The 17,332-nt window shown below is 37.3% G+C and overlaps 1 protein-coding gene across 1 annotated transcript in view; it reads right to left on the bottom strand.

Moving 5' to 3' along the window:
- The window catches only part of wnt6b (wingless-type MMTV integration site family, member 6b), a 28,910-nt gene extending 11,797 nt beyond the window's left edge, over positions 1 to 17,113 (bottom strand). Inside the window, exons 1-2 of the mRNA XM_048193242.1 lie at positions 15,077 to 17,113; positions 8,098 to 8,318 (exon numbers count right to left, since the gene is read on the bottom strand). Of these exons, the coding sequence (XP_048049199.1) occupies positions 8,098 to 8,318; positions 15,077 to 15,156 (301 nt within the window). The 5' untranslated portion in view covers positions 15,157 to 17,113. The remainder of the gene's footprint in view (positions 1 to 8,097; positions 8,319 to 15,076) is intronic.
- Between the last annotated feature and the right edge of the window lie 219 nt (positions 17,114 to 17,332).

Genomic DNA, 17,332 nt, shown 5'->3' with positions numbered 1-17,332 from the left:
ATTTCTTTTCAAAAAAATAAAAATAAAATTCTTACTGACCCCAAACTTTTGAACGGTAGTGTATAATGCTACAGAAGCTTTGTATTTCAGATAAATGCTGTTCTTTTGAACTTTCTATTCATCAAGGAATCCTGAAAAAAGCAAATCAGCATATTAGAATGATTTCTGAAGGATCATGTGACACTGAAGACTGGAGTAACGATGCTGAAAATTCAGCTTTGCATCACAGGAATAAATTACTTTGTCAAATATATTTAAATAGTACGCAGTTATTTTAAATTGTAATAATATTTCACAATATTACTGTTTTTTACTGTATTTTTAATTAAATAAATGTAGCCTTGGTGAGCAGACGAAACTTCTTTTAAAAACATTAAAAATCTTAGTGGTTCCAAACTTTTGGACTGTACTGTATATAGACACACATATAATATATTAATAAACTTTTATGTTTGACAGCACTAATATATTTATTTCTATTTTCCACTTTAAGAGGAAAATTACATTATACTCTTTCTGTTAAAAGTTGTTTTAAAAGAAAATGACAGGGCATAAGCCAATTCACAAAGTATCTATTAAATGCTAACATTTAATAATGCTGATTGAAAACAAATTCTCTGCAATAACAGAAAAGACAGAACAGAACAAGAAAGGAATGGAGAGGTTGGAAAAGACAGATGTGTTTAACAACTTGTAGTAAGGGAGTTGAAAGAAATGACTTTTATCCTGTGTAAACGCTGGATGCAGTGAGTGTGCAGTCACTCTTCAGTCTTGTGCCAATTCTGTATCGCATGATTCAGTGAATGGGATTCATTAAAGCCAGTGGAAATGGAATCAGAGCTCATGAGTGCGCACACACACACACACACACACACACATATTAATCCCAGCTGTCCATTCACACACCCACTGTCATCTTCATACTGTGAAGTAATGTGTGTGTGTTCCTGTTTTGATACATCTATGGGCATTCTGAATGCACCCCACCTGAAAACACCTGTAGCTTTCTGGCGCACAAAACACCAACGAAATCTGTACAAACTGAGTGCTGGTCACTACATTACTATCCAAAAATGCAGTGCTCTAAAGAGAAGCAGCCTCTCTGTGACATACATTGCATATCCTCAGATTCTCTGAATACTGATATATATTACTCCCAACAGGATTTCGTAATTCTGCGATCCCAGAATTTAACACAGAATCGAGCAAACTCTGTTATTGGCAGCAGCTTACATTTTTCCAGAATTGTAAAGAAAAAAAAAAAAACAATAACCTGAGAGGGGGGAAAGCAATATTAGCTCCAAAGTGAGGCAAACCCATTTTAGTGACAGAGAGTGTAATATTTAATATTTATTTACAAGTGATCTCTCTAAATCATTCATTCACGACCTACACTTGTTTATTGTCTTTCCAGCCTGTTCACTTCCAAAAGGCACGAGAAAGAAGCAGCTGCATGAACAATCCATATATATATATATATGTATATACTTTATATATATATATGAATGTCATAACCTCTCGTAACATTGTTTGTTTGGGTTGTCGGCCCGCTGTGCATTACTAGAGAGTGTAGTATTTAGTTTCAGTTCAGGATATTTCTGAATTATGTAAAAATACATTATAATTTTGATTACATAATGCCTACAAATGAACAGACATCCGCATTGAAATGAAAGATCCGCATCGAAAGCAAAAATGCTTTGTCATGCGGTAAAATCATAGAAATCAGAGCATACATGTATGTGATGTTTAAAGTCAGCATGAAATAAAAATTCACCCTATTTTCTACATGCATGTTATAGATCTTATTGTGTATAATTCATATGTGCATACAGCATATGTTTCTTAATAATAACTAAATAATAACTGGACCTGCGGTCCTGTGACGCAGCACAGATGTAACAGATTAGAGCAGTGTTTACTGCAGTGTATTTCAGCATCAGCATGCTCACGTGCTGTAGGCCTATGCAACAACAAACATACAGCACAACCTATGTAGTATCCGATTCACAAATAAATGATTCTTATCATTCTTATCAAATGATTCTTATGAACTGGTTTTGTTATGCATGATTCAAAAGACTCAGGAATTCAGAGGTTACTGGTTAGAATGAGTCTGATGTATCCATCAGACGAATCCTTCAGTGAATCCATGAAAGTGCATCATTACTTCAATGAAGCCATTAGTCTGCTGTTACTTCCTAAGCCACCAAGGAAGCAAAAATATATTCTCTGTTTATCTGTATCTCAAAATCTATCTTGGTAATGCAATGTTACAGTAAGTAAACCTAATCAATCATATGACAAGAAAAGTAAATAATGTTAACTAAAAGAGAATGGAAGTTGTTTTTTAAAAACATATATGTACATGTTGAGCACGATTTTGGATAAATGAGATCTCACTGTGGGCAGAGCTATCCGACATGACACAACAGATATAAAAACTAATGGACCAATGTCTTGTCACTCATCCACTGCTGGTTTCCATGATCTTTTCCAGTCATTCATGAATATCAGATATGGATTTTTAGAAATAAGAATTCCATGACAGATCTTTTAAACGAGTAGATTTGAACATTATACTTATGGCTGTACAAATGTCTTTTATGACCCTCAATGGACAGACTCCTGTCATAATGCTGGATGTGGGAAAGTTTGAAGCAACTAGCTGAATAAATATTTTAGAGAAGGGCAGGTCTAGACTGCTTATAATCATTATTAAAATTACCATTACTTTCAAAAATTCCATATATTTCCAGATTTTCCATGTTCATGCAACCCTGATATTACCTCAGAGGCTCAGCCTTTTTGAAAGTCAGACATATCATGATCAAACAATATTTTGTAAACACTGTATCATCTAACATTTAAACTACTACAAAGACAAAATTCGCCCCTCTGGATCCACACTAATCTAATCCAATATATTCATAAGACAGGGGTTGTCATGACAGACAGAGGGTAAAAAGTCTCTTGATTTCACCTCCCTCTCTTATTTTTTCCTCCAAGACACAAATTCCAAACAAATTTTGTGCAGCTGTCTATGCCCAGGCCTGCCTAGGAAAGAGAGAGAGAACTTAATGCCAGAAGGGGCTTCTGTGAGAATTAGCAAATATTTTTTTAATACTCAATCTTTGAGTCAATGAAGCATGGGGCTGCAGGATGAAAAGAGATGCAGAGAAGGCAGGGCCCCTCCAGCGGCTCCACCAGTGCTGACGGGCGGGAATCATTTTGATTGATTTATTTTGCCACCATGTGCTGCCTGCATGCAGCGAGGGCTGAGAAAATCTCTAATGCTGTGCAGATCTTGTTGCATACCTGGGATTCATTTTTATCAACTGAAGGCAACCGAAGCTACGCACACGCACATGCTGATAGATAATGTGAGTAATTAGTAGGCTTTTCTCAGGGTCCACATTAAAGGGTTAGTTCACCCAAAAATGAAAATTCTGTCATTAATTACTCACCCTCATGTCGTTCCACACCTGTAAGACCTTCGTTCATCTTCGGAACACAAATTAAGACATTTCTGATGAAATCCGAGAGCTTTCTGATCTCCCTATACACAGCAACGTCATGACAAATTTCAAGGCCCAGAAAGGTACTAAAGACATCATTAAAGTGACTACGGTGGTTCAAACTTAATGTTGTAAAGCGACAAGAATGGACTCTTTTAAAGGTGCTCTATGTAAGAATGACAGCTAGAGGTTGAAATGGGTACTGCAGTCCAAATTCAAAATATTGTTTGCCCCGCCCCCTCCTCCTCATGCTCTCGCGGGTTGCCAGTTTGAAGACACGCAACAGGAGCGAGCTCAATTGACATTGGAAGGCAAGGAGACTTACACACTGATAATTAGTTGATTTATTGGTTTATGATGAGTTGATATCAGGTTTTAATATGCTCCCATTCATAGAGATTTTTAGATGGATGCTGAGGCTTTTTAGGTCGGGTAGAATCTGCGATCTCTGACCCAGTTTGTTCGCTGGCTTCCATGGCTGCAATTCTCTGCATGTGTTTTCCACCAACTGGCAACCCGGGGTGGCGAAATACTATTGGGTAAATTGGCAACGTGCGGTCTTGCGCTGACAAAAACAAAAACAGAAGTTCCGACACGGAACGCAAATTTCAAAGTAAAATAACTGGCTGTAGCAATGGTTTTCAGAGAAATGAGTATGTGAACTCAGCATGTTTAATAAATATCTGCAAACATAAAAACTTACATACACCTTTAATGATGTCTTTACTATCTTTCTGGGCCTTGAAATTTGTTATGATGTTGCTATGTATAGGGAGATCAGGAAAGCTCTCGGATTTCATCAAAAATATCTTAATTTGTGTTCTGAAGATGAACGAAGGTCTTACGAGTTTGGAACGACATGAGGGTGAGTAATTAATGACAGAAATTTCATTAATGGGTGAACTAACCCTTTAAGCGTAACCTACTATACTACCTTTCAAGCAGATCCAGGGTCTGAAAATTCGCTTTCACACTAACAAACTGAAGTGACCTCTGAAGTCAAATGGACTGTCTCAACCCTCAAATATGTCCAATACAGTTACTCTTGAGTGCACAAGGGATCCATTACAACAGGACTGGCTGTCCCTTTAAATGATAACACATATTCATGCAGTCCCTCATGCTGAGTACACCGGCCTCTGACCTGTTCCAGCAGTGGAGCTGGAAATAAAGCGAATGCCAAGCTACAGTGTGTGTTTTGTGCTTAAGTTTGTTGCATACATTAAGGGTTTGAAATGAGATTATATAGAAAATAGGGAGAGTTTCTAGTCTTAATGCTTCCAAAAATGGTTTGCCTTCGGGCTTGGAGATGCACTGCATTGTTATCTGATATAAGCTTACCTTTTTATCTTTTTCTCTGCCACTTTCTCCCTCTTTCTCTCTCCCTGCCCTTTTCTTGAATGCACACATTCTTACGAGTTCAAATGTGAGTTCACAATCACTACTATCAGAATACTGAAGATACCGAACACATCTGCTGAACAAATGGCTGATGCGCGGATGTTATTGCTGATGGTAAAATTTGAGAGAAACTCTGGGTCCTATTACAGAATACCAGGGGGATCATGCACCTTCTGTATGTAACTTCTATCTCACAAGATAAGATGTGATTAAAGAAAAAACAAAGATATTCATTCAGACTCAGATTCAGATATATATATATATATATATATTATGTATATGCCAGTGCCAATAATTCTGATCACCACTGTATATCTGATATATATATATATATATATATATATATATATGTTTTGGATATAAACATTTATTTCATAATGTGATTTTCCCCCCACTTTCAATTCTTCTTCTTCAATGAAAGGTTAATTTTTGCTAATTTTATGAATTAAAGATCAAAAGGATAAACAATGCAGATTTATTTTTACAGTCATCTTTGATCATTTTTACCAAGGGTGCCAATAATTCTGACCACAACTGTATATCAGAAGTTTTTTTTTTTTTTAAAGAAAGTAATACTGATATTTAGCAAGGATGCATTAAATTGATCAAAAGTGAGAGTAAAGACTTTACAAAAACATTTTTTTGTTGTTGTTGTAAATTTCAAATAAATGCTGTTCTTTTGAACATTCTATTCATCAAAGAATCCTGAAATAAAATGTATCACAGTTTCCATAATAATATTAAGCAGCACTACTGTTTTTAACATCACCGAATCAGCATATTAGGATGGTTTCTGAAGGATCATGTGACACTGAAGACTAAAATAATGGGTGCTGAAAATTCAGCTTTGCCATCAAAGGAATAAATTTCATTTTGAAATAGATTAAACTAGAAAACGGTTATTGCTTTGTTTTTACTGTATTTTTGAAAACATCTTACCATCTCCAAACTTTTGAATGGTAGAGTATATTGAATGCTTCAAACAAAATCATATAAATAAAATATATAAAAAAAATAAAAAACACTGTCTCTCTCTCTTCTATATATATATATATATATATATATATACAGTCAAACCAAAAATTATTCAGACATTTTTTGATATATTTTTACTAGTGGGTGCAGGACACTATAATTCATTTATGTAAGTGAGGATAGCAAAATAGTGTACTACCAGTAAAATTTATATATTTAATTTAATTTGGAACCAAAAATTATTCAGACACTTTGACCTGACCATGTTTTGCATAAGTGTTTTCTGACATAAATAAGATTATTTTTTTTTTCTGAAACAGTTTAACTCTGAGATCTTGTCATATTTTATTACCATTTTTTTTAAACTATAGTGAATAAACTGTAATAATGAATGAAACGTTCAAGGTGTCTGAATACATTTCGGTTTGACTGTATATATAATTTCATATATATACAGTCAATATAATTTGAACTCACAAGTGTGTTACCATTCTGAGACCTGAACTTCAGGAAAAATGTCAGTAACCTCTGTACATCAGACAATACACGATACCGTACACTCATTGACACAGACAAGAAACAAGAGGTCTTGACAGCAAAAATAATGAAGCGCATTCCTGAGGTGACAGGGCAAATTATGCACACACAGTGTCCTCATCATTTCTGGGGTTTCTAATTGGAACCGCATATTGTCTCTGAGCGATTTTAACGACTTCATTACAACCTCAGAGACAACATGTAAGAGCAGCCGACAGCATTTCCAGCAAATTCTGGCATTAGAAGGCCGCTCCCTTGGGCCAAGAAAACAAGCTCTGGTTTACATGTTTGAATAGGGGAAGAAAATAGCCCCCAGTTATTTAGCAATGGAAGAAATATGTGAGACACTTTGTACAACCCTATCACACGGTGCAGGAAGTAAACCTGCTTTAGCAGAGCTCTCGGCTCTGACACGTGGTCATTAGAGCAGAGTCTCACGGTAATTGTGGTAAATGCATGAAAACAGAAGAGCACTTAAGCTTCACCTATAGACACAGAGGAATTTATGATTAATTTCCATTTTGTGAGGCAGTCTCCAGTGCTCAGTCTAAGATGGGCTGATGCAGACAGAGGAATCATGTTGCAATCCGTGTGTGAACACGTCCACACTGGAGGCCAAATCGTGAACTCTCCGCTCCAGACCTGGATATGACAAGCCTGCATCACTGGGATATGGGTATGTCTAAAGAGAAGACTCAAGTGAAATTAGGCAAAATATTTACTGTCCATCTTAATCTCATACCCTGCTCGCTCAGGACAGAGTATGTTGAGCCAAAATACTGCCCTCTATTGGTGACAACTAATGAAACTGTTTAAAAAAGAATAGCTGCAACATGCAGCATCTAAAATTCATACTGACACAACCTTTAAACGATTTGCTTATGCATACTCATCGAAGGCTAAAAAAGATGATTGCAAAAACTGTATTCTAAAAGGTGAACGTGATTTCACCAAGTGCAACATGTTTCTGGATTAGCATCTTTGTTGATCCTGAAACAACATTCCAATCAACCAATCAGATTGGAAGGAACAAGTTTACAGTTGTTCTAAGAATGTGTTGATTTTTGGGACAATTTACATATTTGAGCCAAGTTCTCGTAAACTGCAGCCTGAACTACCAGATGTATTTGCCTATTATGTATCAAACCACCTCTTGATCGATTTCTCGAATGCATCTTGAAAAGCATTTACATTCGCCACTTGGGTTGTTGAATTGTTTACAAAATATTAGATAATGACGGACATTTTAGCATGAACACCACTGTTGTGGGGTAAAATAATGGCCACTGCTGAACGAGATTTCAAACGTGAGAAGGGAGGAGTTGAACCCTGAGAGGACGGCCTAATAATTGTAGAGGTTACGTTAGTTTATTACTCTTCAAAGGGCTGAAAAATGTGGCAGATCAATGATCGTGCAATTTGGGGATCATTTTTAGAGAGCAATTTAACACAGAAGAAAGGCACTGAGGTAACCCGGACACAACAGCTGTCCTTGTTCTCTTATGAACTTGGATCAAACATGCTGAAAATAGGGCACAGGTCTCGGGGCCAGAGTTCATGGCCTCAAGAGAGACGTCGCTGACACAAAATCGAGAAAAAGATTGACTAATTTAGGTGGAGAACCTGGGAGAGTGGATTCTTTCGCTACGTCAGGACAAATACTCACCTTGCTGGAGGATTTTGCCAAAGTACTTGTTCTGGCTGGTACAGTTCCAGCGGCGAAAGCGGAACTGGTATTGGCATTCCCGCACGCCCAGCTTGGCGCCCTTGGCTACTTCGTTGACGATCTCCGGCTGTGTCTGGCAGAGCTCGGCCTGCTTGCCCGCCAGACGTTTGGTCTTCCTGCAGATGCTGTTCGGGTCCATGACCAAGGGACTCCCCACTGCCCTGAAACCAACAAAGCTTCATCAGATGACTCATCTGAACTACATAAGGTTTCACAAGATAAAGTGCGGTTATCTTCTCAAACCGCACGGCACACAAACCACTTTAAATGATGTAAAGCATTATAAATTTAATGTTCTGTTGCTTTACTGCAAGGTTCACGTTAAGGTCTGAGCAGATCCTCATTCATTTAGGCTTTTCGTGGTTTTATACACACTCATTGTTCCTTGCAGATGACAAAGAAAATAAACAGAAAAAAGACAACTACTAGAGTCAGACACACTATAATGTCAGCGGTAATCGTATTACCCCTTTGAACATAAACAGATAACATTTAAAGCAAAAAAGCTGCATCTTAATTGCTGGGTTTTATCAAAAGTGACGACAGACGTGTGTTTACACTTGAATCAATTGTTTATTTCAACTGCTAATGGGAGAAGAGGCCTCAGGTCCAAAGCGTGGAGCGGGCTGCCAGAGCTTCCCGTGACAGTCGCTATGACGTAATGTGAGAACGGCACAATCCTCCGGTTCTTTCTTTTTAATAACTCTCTCCGTATTGTGAGTGAAGTTCAGCGTCTGTGATCCGTGCAGCTGAAGTCGGTTTTTATCATTACGTTGCCGTCTGGGGGAGCAGAGCTCTCTGCGAATACCTCATTGCTTTTCATTCACCCCTGTCAAGGCTAATCTTTCAGACTAATAACATTCATCTGCCGTGCGAGTTTGTTTTAAAAAGTCAAACCAACGCTCTTGCCAGTCACCTTCCATGGCGGTCTGATAAGAAATATGAGAGGGGAGATAACAGGCGTTACAAGTGATGCATCCCATCTTGATAGGCCTAATATTTCATTTACATATGACCACTCAACAGAAGTCTTTGGACGTGGAGCAGCGCGAGTGTGTTTTGCCGTGATATATGCTTACATGTGATAAAAGGGCACATTGTATTAATTTCACTGCACATTAGAAAATGTTATATAGCCAAATTAAGGACATTTATTTTAATTTTAATTTATTTTATTAAATTTAATTTATTAAAAATATTTCTTTTTCCCAATAACAAAATAATGAATTAACTATTTTTTCCCTCAGTATATTAGTAAGAGGTCATTGTGTCATTCTTAGCATCACATACAACATGAGCCAATGTTTCTCAAATTTCAAATGCTCATATTTGTTTTAGTGGTTTAATGTGAGGAATATTCTACATAAGTGTGACAACATGAAGTCCAGGTTAAAACAATAACAACAAAACAATAATCTTTTGATGGGCAGTTTTAAAAGTAAAATTATTAGACAGTTTGTAGTCTTGCTTTTACAGTTTGATTTAAACCATGTATTATGTTGCTGTTCCTAATAAATTCACAGGCCAATTGGCACATACTACTCTACTACTCTTCAATGTCAATTCTTACTTGTATTCAGCGCATGAAGAGAATTTTGGACAATGCCTATAGAAAAATTTGCAGGAGATGATGGATAACACTTCTGTAAAGCCATAATATGTGTATATATATATATATATATATATATATATATATATATATATATATAAAGAGTAATGCAATGTTTTATATCAATGCATGATCATAGTGGCCCATGTATAAATTCTCCATAATTAAAGGGTAAGTTCACCCAAAAATGAAATTTCGGTCATTAATTACTCACCCTCATGTCGTTTCACAAATGTAAAACCTTCGTTCATCTTCAGAACACAAATTAAGATGTTTTTGATCAAATTTTGATGGCTCAGTGAGGCCTGCATTGAAAGTAAGATAAATAATTAACACGTTCAAACGGCCACAAAAACATATTTAAAACAGTTCATGTGACTACAGTGGTTCAACCTTAATGTTATGAAGCAACGAGAATACTTTTTGTATGCCAAAAAAAAAAAAAAACGACTTTATTCAACAATATCTATTGATGCGATTTCAAAACACTGTTTCATGAAGCTTCAAAGCTTTATGAATTTTTTGTTTCAAATCAGTGGTTCAGAGCGTGTATCAAACTGCCAAAGTCACACGAACCATTGAAATTTCAAAACATTTCGAAACACTTATGACGTAAAGAAACCTCGTTTACTGAAATCACGTGACTTTGGCAGTTTGACACACGCTCAGAACCACTGATTCAAAACAAAAGATTTGTAATGCTTTGAAGCTTCATGAAGCAGTGTTTTGAAATTGGCCATCACTAGATATTGTTGAATCAAGTCGTTATTTTGTTTTTTTGGTGCACAAAAAGTATTCTTGTAGCTTCATAACATTAAGGTTGAACCACTGCAGTCACATGAACTCTTTTAAATATGTCTTTAGTACTTTTCTGGGCATTTGAAAGTGTTAATAATCTTGCTGGCAATGCAGGCCTCACCTCACCATCGGATTTGATCAAAAATATCTTAATTTGTGTTCTCGAATATGAACGAAGGTCTTACGGGTGTGGGACAACATGAGGGTGAGTAATTAATGACAGAATTTTCATTTTTGGGTGAAATAACCCTTTAAGACTTATATTTATTTTATTATTTTGAAGACTGTATAACAATGTCTCCCTTTAAAAATTTTCTAAGTTTGATTTCAATTCAATTTAGACAGTCTAGCAGCCCATCAGGAAAAGTCTTAGTGCTCCCTACAGCCAATTCATCCCTAAGTGTTCCTATAGTGCTCAACAAACAGGCATGCACCAATGCCGATCGATTATCTCTCACAGATCTCGATCTGCACATGCAGATACTATGTTCTCCTCTGCGGTCTCTGATTATCTACAAACCTGTGAGTTTCTCAGTGCCAGGATCACTGCTCAAATAATGGAACCACATTTTACAGCAGGAGGTGTAGACTCGTAAAAGAGCAGACAGTGTTGGAGCGACTCTCTCTTTCCAAGTCTTGTTTCACTGTCAGAAGGGGCGAGGCAAAGCAATGGCTTTTAAAGGAAAGCTTGAATATCACAAAAGCGGCCCTGGGATGCATATGTGGTCACATTATGGCTTGGGTGATATAGAGATGAAGATATTTGTCTGTGTCTGATGAACCATCCCTTCCCTGGCTCTAATCGAAACCAGCCACGACCACGGCCAAAGACATAACAATAGACAAAGGAACATGCCTGCAGAAAGAGTCAATCTGGACATGCCGATCACTTCAGCCATTTCTCATACAGTGATTCACATTAGGATTTTAATAGGGGATGTTGATCCGAGGTCAGCACATAAGGCTGGTATCTAAGCAGAGGTGGACCAAACGCCCTTGATGATTAACCATCATCCTCACAGCTTTATTCAAAGCCATTCGTTCCTCATTCTCCTTTATCTGGTGAAACTCCTGGATGTGATAAGCGGGAGATGGGGCCTAATCATAACATGGAAAAGGATGTACCCAACATGTGCAATCAGGAATATACAAAAAAAAAAAAAGCCACACCGTGATGTATGAGAGAGATAATACTGAAGGGGAACGGAGGGGGGGAAACTGTGATTAAGAGAAGTTATCCAAATAATCAGTGCGAACATACACATGCACATTTATCTTTTCATAGACCCGTCATCCTCTGCGCCTGCTGAGACCTCAGGTTACATTATGAATTGCGTGGTTACAGATAAGTCTCTTCTTTTTTCACTTTGTGAAAGAGCGAAATTCATCCCTACTTAATCCCTCAAGTATGCTGGATATGAAGTCAGTCACGACAGGGCTGGAACTGCACAGAGTGGCTTGGGTTCACTTCTGTGGTGCGTGGCGCAGAGCCATGGCACAATCTTGTCTTGGAGTGCGCCACTAAATCATGCTAGTGGAACCATGGTGCTGCGCAACTCCATCACCACGACGCTGTCCGTCACACGCAGATGGGACAGACCCGAAGAACGGGAGAGCGGCAGACGCATGCTCGGAGGTGAAACAATGTAAGCGCGGCCAAACGGGCCAAGCAGCTGTCATCCAATCGTTATCTGATCCATCTCTCAAGGCCGCTTGATTGGATATCTCTCCATTCTCCAAATGAGATTCGCTTCTCCCAGACTGAACATCTTAGAGCAGACTGTGCAATCTGGGACACACTCACATACATTGGTTAGGTCCAATAGGAGACTTGTGAGTGGATAAAAAAAATGGCAGTTCTGTCATTATTTACTCACTCTCATGTCGTTCCAAATTTTTATGACTTTCTTTCTTCTGTGAAACACAAAATAAGATGTTTTGAAAAAAAGGAAAAAAAATGTCCATACAATGAAAGTCAGTGAGGTTCAGTGTTGTTGTTTTGGATCCCAATGACTTTTATTGTATGGACAAAAACAGATGAAACATTTTTTTTTTTTGTTTCACAGAAGAAGTCAGGTTTGGAACAACATGAGGGTGAGTGAAAATGACAGAATTGTCATTTTTGGGTAAACTATACATTTAACTATACATATAATCAAGTTATATTAAAATATTGTAACTTAAATAAAATGCTAAAATACACATAAAATCAAGGTGTAAACTCATTATAATTTTAAAGTTTTATTATATTTTATTTTAATTTGTTTAATTATTATTATTATTATGATCTATTGTTTTTGGCAGAACATATAGTTCTTGAAAATTCTGCAATCACAAAAACAATTATGGTTAATTAATCTAATATATTGACTAGTGCTGTCAAATCGATTAATCGTGATTAATCGCATCTAACATAAAAGTTTGTTTACATAATATATATGTGTGTTTATATATATTATATTTATATGTATTAAATATGTGTGTGTCTGTGTGTACGCCGTAAAAAATAATTTTTGGTTTAACTTAAAAAAGTAAGCTACCTGGTTGCCTTAAAATTTTGAGTTCATTGAAATGAAAAATTTGAGTTAATACAATGAAAGCGATTGGTTTAATCAACAGAAACTCAAAATATTATGTTATCTGAACCACATTAATTATTGAAGCTGATGAAGCTGATTTGACAAAAGAAAAAAAATTATGTATAAATATACGTATAAATACATGTACACAAAGATTTGCATTTTTTTGCATCCTCCGATTCCAGATTTTCAAATAGTTGTATCTCGGCTAAATATTGTCCTAACAACATATATATATATATATATATATATATATATATATATATATATAACATATATAACTTATATATGTTATGCGTTATAAAAGTTATGTTATAACTTTTATGTTATGCGATTAATCGCGATTAATCAATTTGACAGCCCTAATATTGACATATGTTTCATTATTACAGCAGAACAGACTGGAGGAAATATTATATGAGGGGCCTTTTGAATATTGTGTTGGACAATGGGAGCCTTCAAGTCAAAAAGGCTGAGATTGAACCCTGCTTTAACAAAATAAAGACAGTGTGAAGGAACAGATTGGGTTGAGATCACACACAGGCATTTATATGCAAAAATGTTGACTAAGAGTGGACTCACACACAGACATAAAAGCGGGAGAGTATGGCGCGTGCACAGGCACACCTGTCCGACAGACTCCTGGCGGGCTGCCAGCACATGACCCCGAAGACTCCAGAGGAGGTGAGGCTTCCCATCGCTTCCTCAAGCACTCAGCTCTCAGCCCTTCAGATCAGAGCACAATCAGAGTCCTGAGAGCCAGTTTATCTGCCTCCGTTTCATCTCCTCTCAGTCTCAGCATGTGAATGGCACGCTGTCTGTCAGAGACCCTCGGCACAGCCCAGCACCAGACGAGAGCTTTGTGATGGCATGCGTCGTGCCCCAAAGAAAGCATCATTGTCTCTGCAAACGTTTTTAGACATCCAGGTGTATGAAGGAGAGCGTGTGTGCGTAAGATGTGTGAGGAGAGCTTTAGGTGCAGCTGACTTTGTATAAGGTGGAATTTTTAAAGTTCAAATTTAAACAACACCCTTGTTAAAGGTAATATGTCACTTTGGATTGTCTCTGTTTATCAAACATTCTCCCTCTTGTCAAACTCATGCATTTCAATGTTAAGGGAAGGAGTAGTTTATGATGACACCCACAGCCCGGAGGTCCAGCTAAAATTCCAACTCTGACCTGATGTGTCTATCTCTGAAACAGAGTACAGCTTAACCCTTAGTAAACCCACGATAATGACAACAACTTTTATTATAGTAAATTTCCTCCTTATCCACCTGTTTTTTTATTCACTTTCCTAAGCACTTTACAAAAGTGCAATCTCTCAAATGTTTATTTTTTTTAAAATCATCTGTGCAATTATTTACTGTGAATCATTTTTTGCAAGTGATTTGTATTTCAAAAGTGAACAGTTTTCAGAGTATGCAGGAAATAAGGCACCAAATCATAGACAATATTGTGTACAGAAACTCATCGTATGCCTGTAATCAGCAAAACTGCACCACAAGCACTTTTAACAATAAAGGTGAAACAGAAACAGAATGTTTTACAGCCTAATGTCACAAAAGAACCTTTACAAGTTCCACAAATGGCTTTTTATTCTTTAGTTCTTTATAAAACAATCTATATTGTGCTGCATGTTTTACAGACAAAAACCAACACACTGATCTCAAGACTCTAAACATTTTAACCTCCAGAGAAGCCACTCAGGAATACAACAAGATGTTTCATGATAAGAAGAGGGCTTTTCGTTGAACCAGATAACCATTTATTGTTAAGGAACGTTTCTTTAAAGAATAATTATGCGATAACGTCTAAACTCATCTCCAAACTATAACGTTGAAGTTTCCCCAATCACACTGATCGAACTTTAAACATGGAGCTTACTGGAATTTCTAGAGGCGATTGAGCGCGCGCCTGAGATATTACTTACCACCAGAGCCCGATAATGTTGACTGGACAAAGCAGGATAAAGAAGAGGGCAAGCTGTGTTCTGGAAAGTGGAATCGTCATGGTCAGATGCCTTTCGAAGGATAAAAGTGTACGTCTGATGCTGAAGAACTAGTCCAGAGATGAAAAAGGCTTGTCCTGTGCGAACGTTTGATAATTTCTGAGAAGATTCAGCACCCCTGAATAATACACTTCCAAGAAGCACATCATCGTGTGAGGACGATCGCAAAATCCGCTTGGAAAGTCGTCAGCATCATCATTCTTACTTCTTGGAGATCTTCATCCATCAAAACCAGATAAACTGAGGAAAAATTCCAGGCAGAAGTGCACTTAGATTAAGTTCATGGAATGTAGTCAAACCTCTCGAACTACTAAAATGCCAGAACTTTTAAAAAGCGTTTCCGTTTGGAATGTAAAATATTCCGTTTTTCTTTTGAAGAGCAAAACTGTTGATCTGAGTGCCATGTGCTGAACCTGTGTGCGCGCGCCCTTCTGCGAGTGCGCCAGATCTCATCCTGATCCAAACAGGTAGACGTCTAGGCATTTCGTGCTCCCCTCGTCACACTTTTTTTCCTGCCTTCAGCTGGGGACCTTTTTTCTCGTGGTGTAAGAAATTCAGAGTTCATCACCCACTCAGTGACGTCGCCCGGGGCTTGAGTCAGGAACCTTGTCATACAGGAAAAAAAAAAACGGTTCTGATCTACAGTTTGTGGACGATCAGGTAGTACACTACCCATTATGAACGTCCATTGTTTTTTTTTTGACAACTTTATAGCACTATTATAGATTTAAAATCTGTGGAAGCAATGGCAGACCAGTTTAAATACATAATGAGAAGATACATAATGTTGTCATGAAATAAGCTATGAATACTGTTCTTTTTTTAAAGAATGTAATAAAAATGTAATTTGGTATACATGCTTCATTTACTAGATATAAATAACTGAGCTCTGATAAGAAGTCATGTTTGGTTCAGTTATACAGTCCAGACAGGGTGAGCAATGGTGACACACTTTATTCCAGTATTACATTACTGTGAATGAACACACTTGTGCTCAGGTATCTAGTAACTTTCCCAGCTCACTCCAAGTGACTTAGCCTTCATGCCGCCTTGCTTCTTCAGAAACATTATCAAATATTTTCAGATTTAAGATTGTTGTAGAAAGACAATCCAAAAATTCCATTAAGCTTGTGCTTTTGCATTCCAGCCCCCATTGTTTAAATAATGATTTATGAACATATCAAATCATAAAAAACAGTCGTATTTAGCCTGTAGTGCATTTAAAACAAAGCAATAAATCTCACACATTTGGCCTGTAATAGCTGTCCTCTCATCTATCATCTGCGAAGATCTGTATTATCACCCTCATTAACTGTCCTCCCAATGTAATTTGTGGCTCTCAAGACAGTTCTTCATTGTGATGTTGTCTTCATTCGCCGTACACGCTCTACCTCATCCGTTCGATGGCCAGGGGGTCCCGAATTGAAATCCAAGACCTCCCTGCTTTTGAAGTCTCACTTTACTGTTGGATTCAGATGCAGTGATGTACTGCATCACGTACAGGTAAAATCAAAGATGGAAGCCCTGTTTCTATTTTCATATCTCGTTTGAGATAGCTGGGAGCAGAAAGGAGATGTGACAGGCTGTTTATCTGTTATCTCAGGGTCAGGTCTTTTTGATTTTCACTCTTTGTTTTCCCTCCAGCTTCAAAGCGGCAAATATGGAACAGTTTTGTCTGAGGTGCAGGTGTGTTGCAGCACAATTTATCATTACATAAAAGAGGGAAGATAACCTGCCTGTCTTGAGGGATAGTTTAATTGCAGAGGAACGGCGTTCAATTCTGGTCTGAAGGCAAATAAATTTCCTAAAAGAAAACCAGAATTGCTCAATTTAGCAATGATATACTTTAAAAAATCAAATCGATTCAATAAATAACATCTAATTGCACCAAGACAGGTTTGTTCATGTTATTCCTAGTTATATGAGATGAAGAGCCTTCTTTATATTAAAGAAAGTTATGAAAACGTCTTTATCATATCCCATCTATATATATCTGCTGCATAATTGGAAACATGGCTTTGACAAAACAGACTGTGCACTCTTTCTCTCTTCATACATATGTGTGTGTGTGTGTGTGTGTGTGTGTGAGAGAGAGAGTGTGTGTTTTGTTTGGGAGGAGCGATTCTTCATACTTGGCTTAAACTTTATGGACAATAAAGATCCCATTTCAAAGTACAG

Source organism: Megalobrama amblycephala, linkage group LG6 (genome assembly GCF_018812025.1).
Source record: "Megalobrama amblycephala isolate DHTTF-2021 linkage group LG6, ASM1881202v1, whole genome shotgun sequence".
Taxonomy (NCBI): Eukaryota; Metazoa; Chordata; class Actinopteri; order Cypriniformes; family Xenocyprididae; genus Megalobrama; species Megalobrama amblycephala.
The sequence above is the reverse complement of the archived record's forward strand: the minus strand, read 5'-3'. Positions and strand labels throughout refer to the sequence as shown.